At 38.2% G+C, this 23,642-nt stretch overlaps 1 protein-coding gene and 1 long non-coding RNA gene across 5 annotated transcripts in view; one reads left to right on the top strand and one right to left on the bottom strand.

Moving 5' to 3' along the window:
• The window catches only part of LOC116650694 (uncharacterized), a 147,143-nt gene that overhangs the window by 15,959 nt on the left and 107,542 nt on the right, over positions 1 to 23,642 (bottom strand). The window lies entirely within an intron of this gene.
• Positions 5,447 to 22,234, top strand: LOC6624721 (uncharacterized protein DDB_G0288805). 3 transcript variants are annotated; one of them, XM_070208245.1, is made up of 4 exons: positions 5,447 to 6,262; positions 8,293 to 8,790; positions 9,422 to 10,482; positions 21,938 to 22,234. In XM_070208245.1, the coding sequence occupies exons 2-3, from the start codon at positions 8,483 to 8,485 to the stop codon at positions 10,413 to 10,415; spliced, it is 1,302 nt and encodes a 433-aa protein (XP_070064346.1). In that variant the 5' UTR covers positions 5,447 to 6,262; positions 8,293 to 8,482; the 3' UTR covers positions 10,416 to 10,482; positions 21,938 to 22,234. The 3 variants fall into 3 exon arrangements, with proteins under 3 accessions (XP_070064346.1, XP_070064347.1, XP_070064345.1); XM_070208246.1 differs by having other exon boundaries at positions 5,447 to 6,272; XM_070208244.1 differs by lacking the exon at positions 5,447 to 6,262 and adding an exon at positions 6,362 to 6,701.

The raw sequence follows: 23,642 nt of genomic DNA, 5'->3' as shown, positions 1-23,642 counted from the left end.
CATGAGAACCGCATAGTAAGGCAATGCTTGAAAATACTTTTATTTTATTCAATTAAGAGCGCAGCGGAAAAAAGTTACTAAAAAGGTGAACTAAGCCTGGTCGTTTGCCATGTGAGAACACCCACAAGCACATGCAAAGAATTTAAAATAGAAATTTGGGTGTATAAGAGTGTATGAGGGTGTATTACCTATGCTTACTCAGGCCAAGTTTGTTTTCCCTAATTTAACAGGAGGATATAAAAAGCATCTAAATATACTTAAACAGCTTACTGAAGAAGAGCTCTTTCTTAAATCAATATAATTGAAACTCTGTGATGAATATCAGAAAGTTTTGTTAAACAATTTCAAAATATTTCAATCATAGATCAAAATCTAATTTGCTAGCATCAAATGAGCTTTCCTGGCAGCTCTGCTGTTTCGCTTTTCATTTGCATTATTATCAATGATTGTTAGAGTCGTTAAGACTATTTGTGGTACTGAAAAATCAAATCAAAATAAAATTTTTGCTAAATTGCACATTAAAATGGCAGCCGAATAGGCCAACAAGAAGAAGAAAAAAAGTAGAAGAAAAGTGCACACAAAAGAAGCCAATAAGCAAAAAACTGGAATTGAAATCAATGGACAAGTAAGGGCCAACGGGCAGAGCGAAAAGCGAATCTCAAAAATAAAAAACTTTTGGCAAATTGCAAAATTCTATTTAGAAATGAAGTGTGTGCTTTTAGGCGCACCAGCTGAGCAGCAGAAAGTGCAACGACTCGGCGAAGGAGACCGCCCCCAACCCCCAACCCCAGCCCCCTCTCAAGCAGCTTTCGGTAGTTTTCAGTCAACTTTTCGTAATATTATTTTGCATTTATTTGCACAACGTTCGTATTTCTTTGTTTTCTTTCGTTGCTTTGGCCGAAAAAATAATAAAAAACAAGCGTGCTGTAGTCAGGAGTGCCCGACTAGCAGATACTCTGTACTCTGGGCCGAACTGACGTCACAAATAAAATTGTGTGTGTCGAAATGAGTGCAAAACGTAATTTCAGTATCGATTAGTATCGATTGCAACGAAACGAGAAAAGTTATGAATGATTTCTGAGGATCAGAGTTTAAGCTTTCAAACATCCACATATCTAACAGACATGCGGACACAGCTAAATCAACTAGCTTGTTGGGAATAAAGATGCGACCTTCTGCCTGTTACATACGTTTGCACAAAACCATTATACCCTATACCCTTGCTATTTTCAGGGTAGAAATACGCCAAATTACAATATGGCAGCCGTGCCTTGGGTCCATGTCCAGAGCCTCGCCGTCTCTCCTCTTCATGGACGTCGGCGAGCTAGCGAAAAAAAGCGGGAAAAAAAGAAGCTAAATAGAACATTTTGTGAGCCAAAACATAAAGTTACGTAATTGAGCGCTTGACTTTGTGAAGCAGCGGCTTGAAAAGGTCGCCAGTTCAAAACCTTCAGAATTCTATGAATGTTAATTTTCCAAATGGTTCGCTTCGGTCTTTATTTTTTATTAATAGGTTTTTTTTTTATCAAACTTTTTAATTTGTTAACCAGCACTCAAAGGTGTTTGCTAATATAATAGTTCAAATTATTTAATTAAAGTGGTGAACCAAACATGGCTTCAAATGGATTTGAACCGAAACGATTCGAGCACGGAATTTCAAATGAAATGAAACCAGAAAGAGCAGAAATCAGTAGAAGCAGAAAATCTGAATAAAAGCGGCATTTTGGGTTTCAATCAGATTTCTTGTACATCAATTGTTGTGGCCCAACCCCGGGCAAAGCTGAGCAGCAATTGATAGATTATTATGCATTTCATAATATAACTACGGGGTATTTATGCTTTGCCAAATCCAATTAAAATCAAAAGGCCATTTGCTTATATCATTTACGCCTCAATGTGAAACTAAACTAAATTGCAACGCTTGACTTGACTGGAACGCCTAGTTAAATAATTTATTGAAACTGGATTGTCTGTGAAATTTGAGTGAAACAATTTCCAGCTAATTTCATTGTGGCCTTTTGCAATTGCATTTGTGGCAAGTGCATTGCAATCTACACCCAAAATATTATCTAAATGCTGGCATATGTGTATTTGTAAAGTCAATCAGCTGCAGCTTAAGTAAATTACGATACGAATTTATGTAATTTTTGTGGCAGTCAGCAGTGCGTTTAGATGCCAATTAATAACTTGAATAAATAACGAACATAATTATGCTTAAATGTAGCTCATTAAATGCTACTCGAAGTTATCTTTTGAATTACTGAAAGTCTCGTCATTTGGCTAAATGTCAAACGGAAGCAAACCGACGCGACGTATGTGGCAAAAGAAATCGCACAAGATAATATTTAAATGGATTTTTAATGGAAACAGAGAGCGAGCAGCTGCCACAAAGATGTTTCTTTGGGTGGAGCGTCGCACTGAAAAATCTCCAAACGAAAGATAACCAAATCCGTTGGCCTGAGTCTGGGCAAATGGCAAATCAGAAATTGTGTCTTTCATCTGCTCGCCAGTCGGTTTATGAGTCAAGCCTCAAGCCGATTTGCCTTTAAATACTTCACCTCAATTTGCTGGCAAATGGTAGACACATAATTGAAAAAATGCCAAGTACTCCGTACTCAGTGTACTCCATTCCGGGCTAGTTTAGTACGCTGACCCAGGCCAGACCGCAGGCAAAAAAAAAAAGAAAAAACATGCAAGAAAGCTCGCCTATATACAGAGCATAATATTAAATAATTCACAAGTTTTCAACTTAGCAACTTTTGCACAGCTCCCGCCCAGAAAAGTTTTACCTATTTATTTTTTTTTTAGTTTTTTTTTTTTTGTATTTGACTTTCGAATATTTTTGCCTTGATGATGTTGTTCTTGCTGTTCGGGTGCCAGCCAATCGCTGCTAATTGGACCAGACCAGGCCAACTGCGGATTCAAATATATGGCAAACAAATGGCCAAGAATCAGCCAACTATTAAAACTGTGCGCCTCAAAGTCAAATGGGCTGCTAACTTCATAAAGAATAACAGTTAGGGTAAAAAGGCAATCAGCTGTAGTAAAACTATTTTAAGACATCATTTCAAGATTTTAGTGGGAAGTGGGTTCAATTTATCAAAAAGCTTAGGGCAAGGAAATTCAAAGCAAATAAAAAAAATATATATATATATATATGTATATGATATTAAGACAAGAATTTTATATATGCAAAACAAACAACAAAATGTACGAGCAGAGTAAATGTTTAAATTACACTCAAAACACTTCCAAGCATGGAAAGCCGTAAGCCTTACTTAAATTCATAAGAATCGCATAGTAAAGCAATAAATTAAAATGATGTAAACAGGGTCTGGGATTAGGGAAATGAAGTACAAATGTAACTATAAAATTATTTCAAAAACAGTCCGCTTTATAACAAAAATATGTAAAACACGCCTCAAAAAGTTGATAAGCTGATCGATCATTAATTTGCCACATTTACGAGTGGAATTTTCCCAAATTTCGTCTTACATTCCACTTACAGTAGAAACATTTAAAATCCTACCAAGAGATTAGGGCTGTACATCGGCCACCAATCAGTCCGTCAGGACAAACAGTTTGATATATGGTATAGATATATAGATATGCATATGTAAATGCCCGTGGTAGTTGTAATTTTTGCATTGTTGTTAATTAATCTCATTCAAAATATTGGACCGTGTGTCGAGCACTGTTCGCTACATCAGCATCAGCACACACACACACACATACACAGGAACATATGCACGCATATGAATGCTGATAAGTCTAACAATACGAACGGAGGAAATAAAATGATGGGCATATGCATATGCCTGTAATGGCCCACAGAACGAACGATTGATAAATGCGAATGCCGGCGTCGACGCTGACGCTGACGTTGACGTTGACGTCGCTAACGTAGCTTATTTTTCAGATGACCAAACGAGACGGCGACGACAGCAGCAAAAAGTAAATAACAACTGCGGCAGCATCGGAGGCAGCGAGTAATAAAGTTGATTGCAGGCAGTGGCAGGCGGCAAATTGAATATTTGTCTTTGTGTGCGTGTGTGTGTGTGTGTATGCGTATGTGTGCGCGCATACGTGTGCTTGGCATTGTTTGTATTTGTTCGCATTGTTAAATGTCAGTAACAGAGACGCAAGAGAGCAGACCCGAGCACTTCACTCCCACGCTATATGCTGACAAGCCATTGTTAACGGTAGTCTCAGTGTGGGGCCTCTGCCAATCGCAGACTCTTAGCGCCTGCTACCAACACACGTTCTACTTAGTTATTTGGTCCAGCTGCCAAGGGCAAACGCAACCCTCGCTCTCAACTTTTGTGCTCTCTTTGCTGTGCTCTTCGTTTACTCGCCGCAGTTTCCTACTGCTTGTTGCTTTGTTTTTGTTTTGTGCACTGTAAGTTGTTGCTGCTGCTGCTGCTGCGGCTGCTGCTGTGGCTGCCTCTTTTGCTGCTCTTGCCAATCTTGGGCATTATCGATTTTCTTTTGTTTACTTTGCTCGCTCACATTTGTTTGTTATTGTTGTTGTTCTGTGGGTGCGTTGGTTTTAGTTTTTGGTTGCTTGTTTATTTGCTTTTGCCAAGCGCTTGTTGATAAGCAAAGACGCGCGGGCGGTTTCATTGCGTTCTATTCATGTCTCTGTATTGTTTGCAGATATGAAGAGGATTTATGGCCACCAAAAAAGAAATATACTCAATTATATATGATGTGTGCTTACACATTTATTTGCTTTGTGATCAGTTCCTGTACTTTTCTTTTGTTCTATAATCACTCAATGGAAATATTAAGAGCGTCTGCTATTTATTTTCCTGATCATCCGTTTATCATCGCGGAGGGCCAAAACGATCTAACAAATTAACTAAATACTAAACACTTCTATTTAGATTGGCTTTATAATCGCAGAATGTTTTTCCCCTTTTTAAATGAAACTATAACTGATTTGAGCCACAGAAATGATTATCTAACAATAAATTGGACTTAGGTGGCCCCTAAATAAAAATTGCAGTTGCTGCCGCTTCGCATTTCAGTTGACAACACGTTGCTAGGTTTATTGGCAACAGCGCAAAAGTTCCCCCAATTGTTTACATCAGCAGAAAGCTGACCGAAAAGCATCCTCTCAGCATTTGAAACAGCCGGACCGACAGCAACAACAACAACAATAACAGAAACAGCAGCAGCAGCAGCATATTATAACAACTAAGAGAGCCGAACGCAGCCCCCAAACAACGCGTGGGTCTTTCTCTCTCACATTCTCACACTCTCTTGCTCTCGCTCTCGCTCTCGTTGTCACTTATTGCATACACAAACAAAAACATTGGCAGAGCGCAGCGGCGCTCTCTATGTGGCTTACGTGCGCTCAGCAGCGGCTGCTGCGCCGCCAATTTGCAAGAAAATTTAAGTTCGTTTACAGTTGGTTTTGTGGGGCAAGTTGTGAAAAACAGCGGCGAGCAGCAGCTGCTGCCAAGAAGTGGCAACAAAACGTTGGCTGCCGCAAGCCCAGAGCGACGCACCACATGCATACATACATATGCACAAATATAATAAACATTTTTAAATTAATAATATACGAATATCAATTGAGCTTGCAATTGTGCTGTGTCTCTGTGTTTGTGTGTAGTAGTAGTTGTAGTTGTTGTTGTTGTTGTTGCTGCCGCTCTCGCTGCGTCCGCCCGCTTATTTGAGTGTATACACACATATACGCACACATACGCAGCGCACTGCAGCTGTGTTTGTGAATTTTGTGGTACATTTTGCGCTCGCATCGTTTACAGATTTTTGTGGTGGCAAATAGTTGTTGCATAGCCTTCATACAACACACAGCAACAGCCACAATTACTAACACTGCGACAAGTGGCAGCAACCGAGCGAACAGTCGAACAGTCGAACGGGCGAACGAGCGAGCAACAACAGCAACAACAACAACAACAACAACAATAACAACAGCAACGTTTTGTTGTTTTGTTAATTGAAATAAATTGATATAAATTCTCAACGTGCTGCTCATATTGTTAATAAATACAACAACAACAACACGAATAAACAACACGGCAGCAGAAAAAAAAAAAAAAATAAATCAACTAAATTTGTGAGCAAAAAAATAGCTTGTTTTAGTTGCCTGCGAGGCGCCAAATGTTTTACAGTTAACACAAATGAAAACAATTAATGAACACGCAAATTGGCCGCAAACAAAAATTAACAGCTAATTCAAAAAAACAACATTCAAACAAACTCATCTTCTGCAAATTAGATTGGAATTTGGGCAAGTGCAAGTGTGTACACAGTGCAAAAGTGTGCACAAATTGTTTTTATTATATCAATTATAATTTGTGCTTAATTATTTTTTTTTTTTTGGTACCAGCAATTTGGCATATCTTACTTTGTTGTGCGTATTTTTAGCGCTTATGCATAAACTGTGTGTGCGTGTGTGCGTGTGTGTGTTTATGGTGGGCATTGCAGCAAGCACACAATTAAAAATCAGTTGAAACAAGAAATTGGCAAAAAATAAAAACTAACAAAAAAAAAACGCCTTACAAGTAGAAGGCAAAAGAGGCGGCAAATCTGTTACGTAAGCTGCGAGCGACAACAAGCGTATGAGAGAGAGAAAGAAAGACACTTTCAGACAGACAGAGAAAGACATAGCAGGAGAAAGAGAGAGAGAGAGAGAGCGATAGAGAGTAGGGAAGCTGCTTAAAGGATTGGTAAGAAGTGCTCGTATTATATACGTCCTACGTAATATTTACAAAGAATAAAGAAAAAGATACTTTAACTAAAAACCCAACAAAAAACGTAAAATTATATATATATTAATATTTTTTATATCACCTATATATATAATAGAAAATGCTCTTAAAAATTGAGAATAAAATGATATCACAAAATTTCTCATATCTAAGCTGAATTTTAATAAATTCCCGAAATTACCTTAATTATAAATAATTCCCAAAATTCGAAACTGTCTTACAATAAAGTTCCGGAACGGAAAGAAGATATTTGAACTAGGAACATATTTTATTCACATCTTTTATTCTAGAAATTGTACTTTGACTTTAATTATTAAGGGATTTTTCCCTTCCATTTTAATTGAAATATAACACCTACGCATTTCACATACTCGTATGATTCAAAAACGGAACAGAACTATTATGGATATGTATATTAATATATATATATATATATATATATATATGTACCTGCACATTCTCGACCACAGCGCTTGAGTTCTAGGAATGCGAAGCCAGAACATTGCAAATGTTTATTTTATACGATTTGTTTGGCTAACTTATAATTGTACTTTGTTTGTGCGAAGTACTTATACATAGGTATATACATATATATATATATATGTATTTACGTATAAAATAATATCGTTTTATACTCATGATTTTTTACCTGAATTAAATAGCGTCATGCTATGCGTTTTACAGGCCAACGCCTTTGGCAAAACAATGTTAAGAGAAATTTGCTCATTTTCTATTTTCATGAGTTCCTAATTTAAGAATAAATTATTTGTACTATGCAAAAACTCTGTAAGAAAAGAAAACGATCGTTTTCCGGCATTTGCAAAATTAAGAAACTTATTAAGAAACGTTATTGTATAAAGCCTATTGGAGATTCCTCTTCCAAATAACAGATATTGGGTGTTCAAGATAAGTTTCTTAACAAAAAAATCATCAATCAGATCATAAATAGATAATTAAATGAAAAATATATATATTCAAATATGTATTAGAATACAGGAATTAAACTGAATTGTGCTGTATCAAAATTGGTAAAATCAGAATTGACCTATTTCAAAACAATCCAGAGCAGTTAAAGTTGTTGCTAGCCTTTCAATCTATATAGCAGAAGTCATTTGAAAATCCAAAATTCTCTCTTTTTGGCAAACACTTTCATTGCTTTAACTATTGGAATAGAGGTTTATTTCGTTTTTCAGTTCAGCTATGTGCACTTTAAGTTCATTTATTGAAAATTCTGTTTTTACACCGAATTTAAATCGATTTTTGAGCTAATTTGCATAGTTATTGCACTTGATTAACCCCCTTAAGCCGAGCATTACAATTGCATTTGCATTTCTTATGTCTCTTGGCAAACAAATACCCTCCTTTGTAATTTCCTCGCATGTATTGATATGCAGGCATTCAGTTCATTGAACTTGGAACTCAGAAACAATGAACAAATCGCCTCAAACCCCCGTTAATAGGTGTCCGAAACGTTGCATACTTTTCGGCCAGATGACCAACAGGCAACAAATAATATTAACGATTTTCTCACTTCACACATCTTGCGCAGCATCTGAAACGGGCCAACACACACACGCGCGCACACAAACACACGGGCGCGCGTTACACGTGTGTGTGTGTCATGCGCAGAGCGCATTTTGGTAGTGGCAGCAAAAGAGACCCCAACGAAACCAAATACTTAAGAGTGTTTTAAGAGAGAGAGAGAGAGAGAGAGAGAGAAAGAGAGAACTATTCTGGCCATGGCCTTCTCGCGCCACAACATCGAAAAGCGCCGACTCATCGAGCTAGTTCGCCTCAATCCCATACTCTGGGACTGCCGCCTGCCCCACTACAAGCGCTCCGACAAAAAGAAGGCCATCAAATGGAACGAACTTGGCCGCATGTTCAACGTGAACGGGGAACGAGTGCAGCGCACCTTCACCTCGCTCCGAGAGATCTTCAGGCGGGAGCTGAATCACGAGAAGATGCTGGGCACCACACGCTTCAAGTCCAAATGGGAATACTACGATGCCATGGCATTTCTCAAGGAGGTCATCAGGGAGCGCAAGTAAGTACAATGGGCAACAACAACCGACAATATCAAAAAAGTTTGCATGGCAAATTAACAAAGCAAATTAAACAATAAAAGAGTGCCTGACACTTATCTGTTTCTTAATTTTTTTAGAACTTGCCTATTTTCAGTGTTTTTTATTAACACTAGATATGCTCAACTCACTCTAATATTTTACTTGCTTTCTAACACTGCATGACAATAAGCTCGTGAAAAAATAACTTTTAAAAACCCAAGCTTTAATAAATGTTTTAATCCAATAATTGTCAGCTTAAAGCTCGAAGAACTGAACACGTTTTCATATAAAATGGAATACATATATCCATCTATATCTATTTAAATACGATATCTGTATTTAGTTTTTGAAAACAGATTTACGAAAACGCGAAAAATACTTAAATACTTGCTTATATCTTGGCTAATACTTTTTTTATACTTTTGTATAGTGTATTTCAACCTGGTCAAGAGACTACCAACAAATCTGCGAAACCGTTTGTTATTTATATCTGTAAGGGCATTTACAGTTCGGCGTATGCTTTTGTTATGTTGCAATGTCTTTTCTAACACACAATTTATTGCAGAACATACATATATACTTAATTTCTTTTTTTTTATGCATTCCCAATAGATCTCGTGAACGCATCAAGAACACTTCCGTGGAGTCTGCCACCAACAACAACAACAACAACACAAACAATGCTAGCAACAACAACAGTGCAAATATCAGCAGCAACAATAACAACAACAATACAAATAGCAACAGCAACAGCAATAACAACAACAACAATAGCGTGGCACACGATGAATACCAATATTTTGCGCCCAGCGATCCAAACAATCCCAACAATCAGCCATTGAAAGCGAACATCGCAGCAGTTAGTCAAGCGCCGCCAATCCTGCCCAGCATTAGCCAGTTGCCCGTCGGGCTGCAGCAGCAGGCGCAGCATCTGCAGGCGCTCCAACTGCAGCCGGACGTGACATTGACATCGCTGCAGAAGACGACGCCAGCCATTGTCCTGCCTCTGACAGTTGCCCCAATGCCGGCCACATCGCCCGCTGCGGTGCAGCTGTGCAGCAGTTCGCGTTCCTGCAGCAGCTCACCCTCCATTTACATCAAGGACGAGCCAGACTCGCCAGACGAGACGGGCAGTCGGTCGGCGTTCAAGTCGCGCCAGAAACTGGCCACCATACGACCGCAGACCAAGCAGCAGCTGAAGGAACGCCTTCGGGTGGCCAAGGGGGACGGCGGAAGTGGGCTTTATGCAACGCCACCGCCGCATCTGATTATCAGTACCAACAACGAGCTGATCGACGTGGATGCTGGTGACTTGGAGGATGACGATGACGACGATCTGGAGTACGACGATGATGACGATGACGATGAGGACCGAACGGCCTGTCCGCCCAATGCCGGCGTTAATATGCTCGCCCCCGACGGTCAACTCTCGCCTGGCAGCAGCTTCACTGGCGCCGGCGCGACAAGTGGGCGCCATCAGCCTAGTCCCCGGGAGCTGCTCTATATCAAATTTGGTGACTTTCTTGCCGCACGACTGAATACCCTGCACGAAACGGTAGCCAATGAGCTGATGAACAAGATCCTACTGCTAATTGCTGAGAAGTGAGGAGTGGAGAGTACAGTTCGCCACGTGAATCGAGGAATCTAATCCGTTCTAGCTGTGTGAGCGACGGGTAAGTAACCAAGAAGAGCAGATCCTATGCCTTTTCTATATCCAATGAATACACAATGTGCCACTAAGATTTGAGCTTTCAGCATTGTAGACTTTACAAGGCTTTTGTTAAAGATTACAAAATATTTTAAGCGAAAGCTCAGCTTTCATCTTTTTCTTTGTGCTTTCTTTGCTGCGAAACACAACAAAAGCTTTGATTATTCATTTAAAAGCGCGTTAAATATATCCTATACTTACAACAAAAGCTCCGCTTAAACATTTGAAAGCGCATTAAAATATTTAAATGAGCTTGATACGTACAATAATATCGTATTAAACAAGAAATTATTATGAGCTTTAATACTTTTAGCTGCCTCTATTTAATAAATTGCTCAGAACATTAAACTTTCTCTCAAACATTTTTGTTTTGTCCAAGTTTTGCGATGTTTCTATTAACTTATAGCTTGAGTGTGCATTTGTTGGCCCTAAAAAACTTGTAAAACTAGTTAGGTTCCACAAAATTTATTAGTTTGACCAATTTGTGTGGTCGCCACTTGAATTCGTGGCAAGTAACAACAATATATTTAAATTTATATATACATTTACATTTTTTTTTGCTTTTTGCACACACAACATGCCAAGACCATAAAAAAGTTTTAATTTCCGAACGCTGAAGTGGCCCAGACACACAAACACAAGACCAAGTGCACAGACACACATGCAACATATCCGACAAAACGGAGCGAGTTGCAAGTATTCCAAAAAATTTAAAAGCATTTCACGCATAAATAAAAAAACACCCGAAGCTATGCAGCATGCCAAGTGAACGAAACCCAACTGATTCGAAGCCGGACAATGACCCACAAAAAGTAATAAAATAATACAAAAAAAATAATCAAATGTAAAAAAACTAACGCAAAATCCAGAGCCCGAATAAAAAAAAAGAAACGAGCCCATAAATTTCACACATTGCAGCGATTTCAATTTGAAATTGGCTAACTGCATATCAGCTATGAGACGAAAGGAATATTATAGTCGAAATGGCTTTTGACGGAATAATTATGGCAATAAGAAATGAGAAATAAGAGAAATAAATGGCAGATCTAAGTATTATTTATAATGCCATAATTATGTGACTTTTACGTATGCCACAATTGCCTCCTAGTAAAAAAGTAATTCTTAGATCAATTATCATATTTTTGGTTGAATACTTTGTTTAATTTGTGAGTTGCCACGCGATAACATCTGGGTATATTTATCAGTTCATTAAATTTTCAATATATCTTTTAATACCTTGGTGTTTTTGGTGCAGGCAGTAGATATAATCATCTTATCATGTCTATGCTAGAGTTCTCTTAGTTGCTTTCTGATATATATATTAGGAGATTTCCTCTTTAACAATATCAATTAGCTATATGCAAGATAGTTAGATCTTTGGAACTCGCTTCTTAGGAAGGTTCGTTAAGCACGTTAAACACGTATTCCATATGCACTTGTATTTAAGCTATTGCCAATAAAGGGTAATACTAAAGATAATATGAATACAATATTATTAAATTATTTGCCTTAGCTTGGACAGGCGCTATTTTAGGTAATACCAAAGTCGATATAAATAGTCTTTGGCCATACCCTGTATATATTTTGTTTATATTCAAAACTAACCTCAACTTGGGCGGAACTATGTCTATGCCTCGAGATCTTTGAGTTCAAAATATCTGCAACTGTGCGAATGACTTCACACAATAAAGATACACAACATACACACACAACACACACTCACGCACACAAGCTGAGATTCGCAAGTTTTGGGCGTGTGTATTTACGATTTTGTAATATTTATGCAGGGACGCTTCTGTTGTCTCTGTATGTGTGTGTGTGTGCTCTTTAGATGCCGATATGGCTTTTCCGTCAACTCTCCTCGTCTATATGCTGCTCCTAGTCACATCGCCCACCCCACAGCGCATCTCCGCCCTTTGCTATCTGGTATCTATGGCAACAGCTTTACGAGCTCAGCCTTAATTCTGGGCAAAGTAGCGCAGTAAACGGCACAGTGGGTGGCTTATATGTGTGTGTGTGTGTGTGTGTGTGTAGCCTTTTATGGATAGTTTCAGCAAGTTTGTTGGCACTTACAACATTATAAATTTGCCATAAATTATCGTTATATGAAACGCAGCGCGTCGCTGATAGGGCAAACAGAAACGAACTTTGATTCAAAAAACTGCGTTGAAAAATGTATTATGCTAACAAGTGTAAAATATGGTGGGAGGGGTTAAAAAAAGGAAACACAATGTAATTAAATTATTAATTAATTAAACATTTCTAATATTCAAAGTATATAATGTTTAACATATTAAAAGACTCCTGATCTAAACAATTTCCTAATCTATCAATTCATAGCTTATCTCTTAACTCTGAATTGTCAGAAAAACCTCAAAAAAATAAAATAAAATAAAAAATATAATTTAAACGAGAAATATAAAAAAGTGTTATATACAACAAAAACTTATTCAATAAAATATTAAACTATAATATATATAATATAAATTTCTATCTCTGGATCTCGCGCTGTCTCTTTCTATGTCGCTCTCCCTCTCTCTCTCTCTCTCACGCATACTCTCTTGCGCTATCTTATTGTCCGGAAGTAACAGTATTTAAATGAAACACTTCCTGGTCCGAATTTCCCATAAGATATTTCTTACAATTTTGTTGCTTTAGTGTTACCAAAAAAGGCAAAAGCAATTGAATCACAGTTGGCTACAATGTCTAAGGCCCTGGATAAAAGCGGTTATAGCCATGAGCCTCTCCAGCTTGTGGATGGGTTAGCTGTAAATGGCGCCCGAGTTAGGAAATAGTTGCACAGCCCGCGGCGTTTAGCCCTTTGCACATAAAATTGCATATGCAACTTAATGTTTACACTGGTCGTAAAACTTTAATGGATTTCGCTGCTGCTGCTGCTGCTGTCAGTATGTAAGAGCAGACGCAGAGTGCTGAAGCTGGGACCCGGACTCCGCCTTGCCCGCCTACTGCTCGTCAGCCTAAACTTTTGAGCCATAGAGAAACGCATCTATTTGATTAATACGTTGTTTTTCAATTTTTTTTCCCGCATGCTCATCATAATTTTGTTGGCTTCGTTATTTAAACAAAACAAAAAAAAAAACCGCAAAGCTTTTTAAAATGTTTAAAAACTTTGCTGATTTATAGGATTTGGGGTTTACTTTGTGCCGGGGCTTACAAAGCTTAAATTTTAATATAGTATAATAATGATAATAAAATTAACATTTCTAATAGCTAATCGGAAATTTGCTAAAAGTCTGAATATATGTGTGGCAAGCAGTTAAATATATTCATTAGAATTATTACAATGCGTGGCCCTTGTCTTGGTTTTGGTTAATCAAAAGCATATTTGTATACATCTATTATCTGAATAGAATATCCACATCTGAGTATATTGTATAGTACACATTTACATATTTATAAACATTAGCATAATTATAGTTGGCCAATACACAAATGATACAAATTGGGGTTTCAGATAGCAGACAGAGCATTCTTGCAGCAGCTACAAGGCTGCATGCAACACGATATACAGATAGATAATTGAATGCCAGGATCAGATGAGACCAGACTGCAGCACAAATGAGACAACCAATTGCAGACCATTCGAGCACAGAGCACAAAAGGATGCTGGCCGTGAGGAGTATCAATATTGACAGCCATTAATATGGCCAAGTTATACAATAAGCAGTCAATGGCAGCCCGGGTTATTCATGTAGCCAGGCGCACAGAGTTCTCTATGGACTATTGCATTTTTAATGAGCAGGAGGCGCCTCCGATACGCTTCCGCTGTTGCCTGCCGACTGCCTGATGACTGGGAAAGGCTTCCGCCTGCGTTTGGGATATTTGACAGCATACGTAAAGCAGTGGCTGGTATCAGGTTAATTTGAGACGCAGCCATAGGGAAAAGCCAACGGAAAGGCAGCGGAAACGCAGACACACACACACACGCACGCAAACACACACACACACACAAACGACCCAAGACTCTGCATTGAGTACTCTGTGGCAACGTTGTCGTCGTCTCCTTCAACTCAGGCTTAATGGCCGCAGGACATGTCAAAAGAATTGATGACGTGCAGCGTCTTCGACGTGCGCTGCAATCATAAAACTGGCAACTGTCGGCCCAAAACCCCACCAAGCAGCCAAATGAAAAAAAAAATCTACTGCCAATAAAATCGTTTTAGAAATGGATTTGTCAGCTCCTTTGCCAGCGATTAATTTGAGTTACCTACATTAGTTCTACATATTGACATTGGCTGAAATTGACGCTCAATGCCAGCCTGGGAGGGCTTAAAAAGACAGTGTTGTAAAACATTGCAAAAAAAGCTTTTTAAATTTAAAATTTAATTTCTCTATGGATGTCATCTGAATATGAATGTAATTTTACAACACTAGAAATCCTTCAGATTTAAAAGACTAACTAGCCGCTTAAAGCAATAACAATTTCTATGCATTTTCGCAATGCTAGCATCTAAATATTAAATAAAAATTAATAAATCATTTCTGAATGCTGCGTATTTTTAATTTCCGTGAGTGTTAAGCTTTTTTCTGCCCATTCCCTTTTGTTGTAACTATGCCACACTAGAAAGTCTACAGATTTGAAAGACGAGCAAGCCTTTCACACCAAAACTAAGCTCGCCCTGTGCCTTACAACTAATTTTAAAGGGCGCATTTAAAGCTCCACTTAGCTTATATATTGTCTTCTATTGGATTAATCCAAGTTTTTAGCTTTCAGCTAGTGTCAGCTAGGTTCATTTTTGCCAATTGGCTGCAACGCGTTCTGAATATATTGCACATCAATCGGGCGTAAAACTGACGCCAGTTGGCGCCATTTTGTTATGCAATGGCCAGCACTAAAAATGGCGCTTTGGCCACACAACCGTCAACCATCCTCTAGCCTTTCCCCCGCTCCCACTCTTTTTCTGGCTGTTCCTCTCTGTCTCCGTCTCGTTGTTACTCAAATAATTGCAAAATTTATTGCTGTAGATGTTATGCAAGTTTACCTTCTGGATGTGCTCATAACTTGGCAAACGGATTCTAAAGTCAACAGAAGTGCTTAAAATTTTTGTAAATTTTCATGAATTCATAATTTTGATTGCCGTCAAGCAGCTGTCTCGCTTGGCTCAGAGCTGAGAAAACTTGTTTAAGTATTTCATTAAAATCATCATCATTAGCTTTGGTTGAAATCCGTCCAAAAGATTTAAACTTTTCGCTTTGGACAATCAGTGTTGAGTGTTTTTTGCATTTTTTACTGCTTCTTTTATTTATTTATTTATTTTTATTTTTAATTTTTTTTTTTTTTTTGAGAAGGATGTGTAAATATTTGGTGACGTTTATCCTTGACTTAAAAATTGCAGCGGCCTGTTAATTAAAAGTTGCAAAAGCAAAAGTCCTTATAAAGTTTCATCAGCAGCAGATGCGCTTGTAAATATTTTACAAGTTTTTGTAGTATTAAATGTTTTAAATACAGAAAAATGATTTGGACTAAGAAAAAAGCTAAGGCAAGTTAATATGTAATATGACAAGCTGGAATATAAGTATGTTATCGATGGTAACATATCGGAACTAGTAGAAGATATCGCTAGCAAAATGCTAGAAATACATTAAACAAAAGCGAGGAATTTCTGCCAAATATATATTGCTTTATAGGCTCTATCCTTCGTCTCCTTCTGCCATCAGCTTTATAGTACATGCTTCTTTTTCTCATTTAACCATTCAAATTTGTGCAGAAAGATTTACATTTGACTAAGATAACGATTTATTCGTGATTAAAAATTTAGATGCAGAAACTCCTGCATGTTTACGAACTATCTACACATTTACTAAAAAATAATTGAGTGTACACAAATAGTTAGTGATATTTTGGGGTATTGGATAACCTTATTGGTATATCAGGCAGAGCCACAGAAATTGATTGCCGTAAAAGCCGAGCAGTAAGTAAAATAATATTTGTTGCTATTTTGCGGCATTTGACAAGCGAATCGAATCGAAGCGAAACGAAACGAAATCAATTGAAATGAAAGTACACAACATTTATAAATTGGCAAATGCGTTTTCGATTTTATTCGGAGCCAAGCGACGGAAACAACTGCTGTCAATTGGTCAACTCGAGTACAGAAATGTGGACTTTGAAATATTTTTGGCAATTTGCTTGTCATTTCGCTTTGTTGATACACAATTAATTACCACTAACAAGTGCCGGGTGTGCTACTGGCGACTGCTTGGCAAGAGAATACCCTGTAAGTGGTTTAGAGTAGAGTCCACTCATTGCGAGCTGAAGAACGAAACAAATACAATATTTACATATACAAAAAATGAAGCTTAATATTTGATATTAATATATAATATTCAATTAGAAGGTTCTTCAATATCTCTTGCAAAGCTGACATGAACAGGTTGAGCTCCTCCACTCCTCCACTTACCATGCAGCTAGCGCAGGGTATTCAAAGTGCAGTCAATGATAAAGCATTTCTGGCATTTCGCCAGACTAATTACATTAACTGTCAGGGTAAGTTCTTCTTTGACTCAATCAAATCCAGACAACACTCGACTCTCTGGAGTCCCCCGTTGAGCAATATTTAGAGGCAAATCAACGTGGACCGTAAAACAGCAGGTGCGCCTGCAACAGCCTGCAACAGTTCTTGAGATGCTCAAATTGGCTCTAAAAACCGGGTGGGCACAAGGCGGAGGCTCAACTGTTTATGCATTTCCCTAATGAAATGCAAAGAAAGACCAAAATGGGGCTTAAAAATGCCCAAACGCAGTTTACATAATATGAAAATCCGTCCCCCTTTTCCGTACCACGCGCCAGGCCAAACGAAAACATTTACAAAAGCTCTTGTTGAGTGGTAATTAAATATTTAATTTCTCTTCAGCTATTTGTTTTGATTAATAGCCAAAAAGCCAGAAACCGAAAACTGTGCGGCCCTTGTTCTGTTGTGCTCTGTTTGTTTAAAATATTTTTCAATTTTTCAATTTGTTTGCCTTTTGTATTCATACCCTATGCAGAGGATATTTTGATTTTATCAGACATTGAGTTATTCATGAAATGACAAATTTGGTAAGCTGTAAAGTCGGAAACGAAAGGATCATATTGCTATTATAGATATTTTGGGATTTGTTTCGTGGGATAATATTGTTCTAGGTTTTCTTAACTTCTTTTGGGAAAAGTTTGCAGTAGAGTATTCAATGTGCGGTTAATTGTTAAACATTTTTGCCTTTGCTTATTGAATTTGACTTTTTGATTTGCTTTAATTTCGTTAATTTGTTTACCCATTGGGCTTTGGGGGAAAAAGGGAATATGTTTTTATTTTGTTTAAGTTTTCTCAGATAACTCAAATCAATTGCTGAGAGTACAAGCAATTGCTTTAGCATTGCTTCAGGTTTACTTGGCAGCGAAAGAAATGTAGCTGTTGATTTATTTCATTTGATTAATATGATTGTTTTCAGTTTATTGGGTCTTCTCATAGCAGTCTTAAATGTTAAATGCAAATCTCTTGCATTTTAAGATTTAAAATTAATTGAAAAGTGTTTGGGAACAGTTTGTTTTTCTTGGAGTGCATACTTCAAGGCGCCAACAGGCGATAAAACATGTCTGCCAAATGCGTTGAAACAATTCGCACATGCAAAATAGCCAGCACTCGGCACAGACGACTACACCACATCATTATGGGACCACAGGGAGCAACTGACTCCAATGGACTCCAAAACTCTAGCTGGGTGCGTAGCAAATGTCGCCGCAACGTCGGGGATGCAGTCGCTGCACCGAAGCATCATTAACTCAATTTTGTGTGTGTGGGGGGGGCGGGGTCCGGAGCGCAACTTAATGTGCAGCCGGGGAGCAGCCAGAGCAGTCATTGCTCCAATGGCCAACATGGACACACCAATTATCCGAAATGCCAACACATGGAACAACAGCACAGCCAGCAATAAAAGGAGACAAAAAAAAGGGTTGGGCTGGACAAATAAAAAGAAACAAAAACCTATTGGTGGGTTGCATTGGGGCTGCTACACCAAAATGGAGATTGCGCTTTTGCGGTTGTGTTAAGTTGATTTCCGGCACGTCTGTTGCTTCACTTAAAACCAGTCCAGCTCCGGCTGGACAAAACGCCGCATGACTTCAAGATGCGCAGCGGCAATTATGCGTCCTGTCAACGTCATCATCATCGTCATCGTCATCGTCGTCGTCATCGTCATCGTCGTCACTGGTCAACGTTACATTCATAAACAGACGTAGCCCCATTATCATCGGTGTAGGTGTTTAGACACGCCCCCTCTCGTCGCCGCTGTCAAATGCATCAATGTGCGGACTAACCATCGTGGCACAGTGGAACACAGCAGTGCGATATGATATGATATGAACATGAAAATATTAATATAATCTCTAAATTGCACAACTGCATTTATCCCCAGATGCATGGATACTTATCCATGACGACTCAGGCTCAAGTTATATACCCTTGTTGAGGATTTTATAGTTCGCTCTTGATATGCGTACAGTATATATATATATTCTAGATCAGCAGCAACTGCCCAGTTGATATAGCCATGCCGGTCTGTCCATCTCTCTGTCCGTCTGTGTGCCTCAATGTACACATGACTCTCAGTTTTTAGTCATTTTGTTTTGAAACTTTGCATAGGTTTGTCTTTCTGTGGCAAGCAGCTGTCGGAACCACTTAATCATGTAGCTGCCATAGGAACAATCGGTCGAAAAGCTCTCTACATAAATGCAAGTCTGATCAATATCAGACTTTAGCCATTCTGATATGATATTTGCATCAAATGATATATGCAAAACCTTCAGTTAACTTTCTATAAGGTTATAAATCTTCAGCGTACCGTAGATATTCTCACATTCTCTTTTCATTTTAGTTTGGGTCCAAAATACATATTTTCATATCATTTTCATTAATCTAGCTTTGGGCTTTTTCTTTGCTTCTACACTGATTTAGCATTATTATAGGAATAGGTTTACCTTTTTATTTAAAATGTTTTTATTTATATATGCCATCTTCGTTTGTGATGTGGCTTTTAATCGGAATCTAATGCATTTGGCCCACTGTACGTTATCTCGTGTCTGGTTGAGCCCACACCCTGCCTACTGAGGTGTGCTGTAAATTATACGGCTTTGCGTTTAGCCTTCGTAACCTCGAAGTTGCCCCTGCCACGGCCCCTGGTCGAGGTCCAACCAACCATTTGCCTGCTGCTGCAACGCAGTTTGATGTTTTGCGGTTGTGTTGATGCTGTTGACGTTGTCAACGTTGGCGACGTTGTCGTAGGCCTATCCAAAATACTGTGGTGCACCGTTTTTGGCTTGGCTTTAAATATTCAAAGTGTGCTTTTAGGCGCTGGCATGTGGCACGTTAAGAACTTGGCATTATCAACATGGTGCCTCTCTATTGTCTCGTTGCGGTGCGCTTGCCAATTTATAAGATTTTTGCTTGAAAAAACAAGGCATGACAACTGGATAACTTTAGCTATAGCTTTACAATTGAAAGCCAATTCATGTGGGAAAATGCTTGCAAAAGAGTTAACTTGCGTACATTTTTGAATGCTACTATATTTATGTGACGAAAGAATTTGCTCTTCAAATATGAATCCATTTCTGTGCTTAGTTTCTATCATTAAACATTCGCTGTCAAATGCCATTTGGTATGCTACAAAGTTTTGCTTGGGCGCCCTTATAACTCAATTACCAAGTCCCTGTTTCCCTAAACTCTTTGCTCAAATGTGTCAATTGCTGACACCTGCAAGTTTCCATACAATTTTTTTCCTTTTCTTACTTTATTAGACCCCTTTGTGGTTGCGACACCCCCAAGGGCAAACGCTTTGAGAGAGTTCGCAAAATGCGGTGGCATTTGAATAAACCACTTGGCTTGGCTTTGCATGCGGGGACACTGAGACTGGGCGGGTGAACCAATCAAACCAAATATTTTGCAGCCACACGGGTTGACACAAGAAAAACTTTCACACTCGCCCGTGTGCTGCGACGTGTTGCCCACGACATTGCATGGCTGGCATTTGGTTGCCTTAACCTTTATTTTCATTAGCCATCCAACTAAAGCTGCAGCCGGAGCATCAGGTTCAGGTTCAGCTTCAGCTGCAGATGCAGCTGTCATCTTGCAACCTAGACGAAAGAGACCAAACCAAACCGAACCAAACCAAACTCAACCAAAACCCAAGCAAGCCAGCCAGTTATCCGAGTCAGCTAACCGCAACGCTGTTGGAGCCACTGTCATTTGTTATGTTATTGGTTTGGACATTTTGCAAATTGCTTATTTAGCAGTGCGTAAAATCCACAACACACACACACGCACACACCGATTCTAGTATCTAGTATCTATCTAGTCTCCATCTCTACTATTTTTTTACTCTAGCTCCAGGGACACACACTCACACACACATGTCAAGTGTGTGGCGTCTGTTATGCTCTGCTATTCACTTCTGCCTTTTGCAAATACCCTGTAACCCAACGACTGCCTAAAGAGGTTGTATCTCTGCCTTTATTAACTGTGAATTCATAATATCACTGAGTGGGACTTTGGTAATTCACCCTCACGCTCGTAAAATGGGTGAAAAACTTCAACTGTTTTTTTTTGGTTTTTAGTTAAGATGTCAGCATTTCAGTTGTATCTAACTTTATTTCTTACGTAAATGCTCTACAGAAACAATTAATTGTTAGGTCTCTTGCGAATTCTTTTATGAAATCCGCCGCAATGGGTGGAAAGTCGAGTGAAAAGAAAGAAGCGTCCAAAGCTTTCATAATATTTCAACATTTAAATAGTTAATTCAATATAAGATTGTGCTTAAGCTAAAGCAATTTAAGCGATGAGTACGAGATATGCACGAATATATCATTGCCGGCCGCATAACTTGTGTCTTTACCCGCTGTAACTTTCATTAGGCGAGAACCCTTCAGTTAACAGCGTGTCATGCAAGTGGTTAGTTGTTTCCATCTATTATCAGTTCAATGTCAGAAAAAAAGATGAAAAAATAAAGGAGGAAAATTTGAAAAAGGCCTGCGAGTTATGTGGGCAAGTGTCCGCATACAGCTCGGTACATTTTTGGCACTTGTCATCCAAAGGGCTTTTCCCGTCCATAATAATATTTGGTTTTCATTCTGTGTTCCTCTGTTGCCCTTCTTCTTGATTTTGCAGGCTGCCTAATTGCCTGGCTACGTTTTACATCGTGTCTTTGTGGTCATAAAAGTTTTTATGGCTAAAATTCTGTGTGTGAGCTCTTTTAATTAGAGGAGCGAACCATTAAAACTGATCGATTGCATATTAATAGAGTTTCTGTGGACTGGGCATAAAATGAATTAAAGCTTTATGACTTCGATTCGATCTTAAATTTACTATTTATATGCCTATTTCTATAATCTTTATGCTAATAATTTTGAATTAAACTTTATTTTCTTGCAGTTGCGTTAAACTGAAGCAAACAGCTTGTGTGCGTTTGTGGGCGTGGCTAAACGTTATGTAATCCCGTTACAGCGTTTAGCAATAAATGAGTCTGTATATGTGCCATAGAAGACATCTGATAATGTGTATTAATAAATTTATGACTTTAGTTCTAAAAGAAATACAATTGACGTGCGTTTTCCGTTTCAATCCTTACAGCTCGCAAATTTATTTTGATAAAATGAAAATAAATCGGAATGAAGCATAATTAAAATGTGAAAAATATATAGATTGCTTTCCAGAAAGGTTATGTAATAAATTTTGAAGAGACAACAAAAACACTTACAAAATCTGAGCCGTGATATTTATTTTGCCTGACAAGGTGTCATAATATGGTTCATTAAGAAGAAGTGAAAAGAAAAAGCGCATATTTATAGATTAAAGTATGCACTTAAAAAATCTCTTACTGTTCAAAATATATGTCAAAATATCTAGAACTAAAATACATTTTTCATTAACAAGTTCTCAGAATTCACAGAAATATCGTATGCTATTTGCCAACTTGAATGCTTTTGCCTCTACGAGAGCACATTCGAATACGCTCTGAATAATTTCGGCTGCATTTGTTGTCGGCTGAACGCTGAATATTCAAGCGCCACCAACAAGAAAGCAAATCAATTTAAATTCAATGGAAGTCAACTACCAAAGTTAACTTAGTTCTATTCTCTGGCACCCACTCGAGCAACTGGGAAGCAGCTCACAAGTTTGTCGCCAGCAAACAAATAACAACAAACCTAAACTTTTTATTTTGGGCAAGAGGAGTCGGGGGGCCAGGTTTCATTCTCAGATGCCCCCGTAAAAGGCAACAAGAAACAGTTGCCCAACCTAGTGCATGCCCGTTAACAGAAAAGCCTTTAGGCTCTCTCTGACAAAGTCGAGCGGGAGCAAATAGAAAAAGTTGTTGCGACTTTTTAAATTGAAAATAAGCTGCCAGGTAGTTGCAGGTAGCAAAGATTAAGCGTGGAATTTAAGACTATTAAAATACAAATAATTGGCATAATGATGACTGACTAAAAAGTACCCTGTTCAGTGGCAGAAGTGCGTGGAGTACACAAGGATTAGTCAAAGCTATGAAGTTCTTGTCATGGGAATATCTATTAACTCGGATAGTACGAGTTTTATTTTAGATATCTATTACCTATAAATTTTCTCTACTTCCAGCTTACGGATACTGAGGTATGAAATCAATCAAGAAGAGATTTCCTTAAAAGTTTTCTGATTAAAAGTATTTGATGAAATACAATAAGATACGTATTCAAAGTAAATCCAAATTATAATAAAATCACATTAAGAATATATGTATTTATTTTAAAAAATAAATAAACAAAATAATAACATTTTAGAATGTTTATTTGTGACCTCCACTAATCGAAATTTTCTGTTATGCGTAATATAACTTTAACTTTTAATAGACAAACAATTTATTATTGCATTAGCACCCTTTTAAGATACCCTTTTTGGCACATACTCTGCATACAGAGTATAGAAGGAAAAAAATCTTTAGCACTTGTGCCTTAATAATCACTTTAATTACAATTAAACTGAAACCCTTGCTGATGCTGATGCTGATGCTGCTGCTGCTGGTGCTGATAATATGAAGATGAATGGCTGGCCATTCATTAGCTGGGGATTGGGGGTCAGCGGAAGTCAGCGGGGATATATAGAC

The sequence above is a fragment of the Drosophila virilis genome, chromosome 3 (genome assembly GCF_030788295.1).
Source record: "Drosophila virilis strain 15010-1051.87 chromosome 3, Dvir_AGI_RSII-ME, whole genome shotgun sequence".
In the NCBI taxonomy this organism is placed as follows: Eukaryota; Metazoa; Arthropoda; class Insecta; order Diptera; family Drosophilidae; genus Drosophila; species Drosophila virilis.
This window is presented reverse-complemented; position numbering and strand designations above follow the sequence as displayed.

Bases quoted from the DNA above. Each gene is read 5' to 3' on its own strand.
- LOC6624721 (XM_070208245.1), top strand. From the start codon at position 8,483: ATGGCCTTCTCGCGCCACAACATCGAAAAGCGCCGACTCATCGAGCTA. The intron at 8,791-9,421 runs GTAAGTACAATG...CATTCCCAATAG, and splicing joins GAGGTCATCAGGGAGCGCAA to ATCTCGTGAACGCATCAAGA.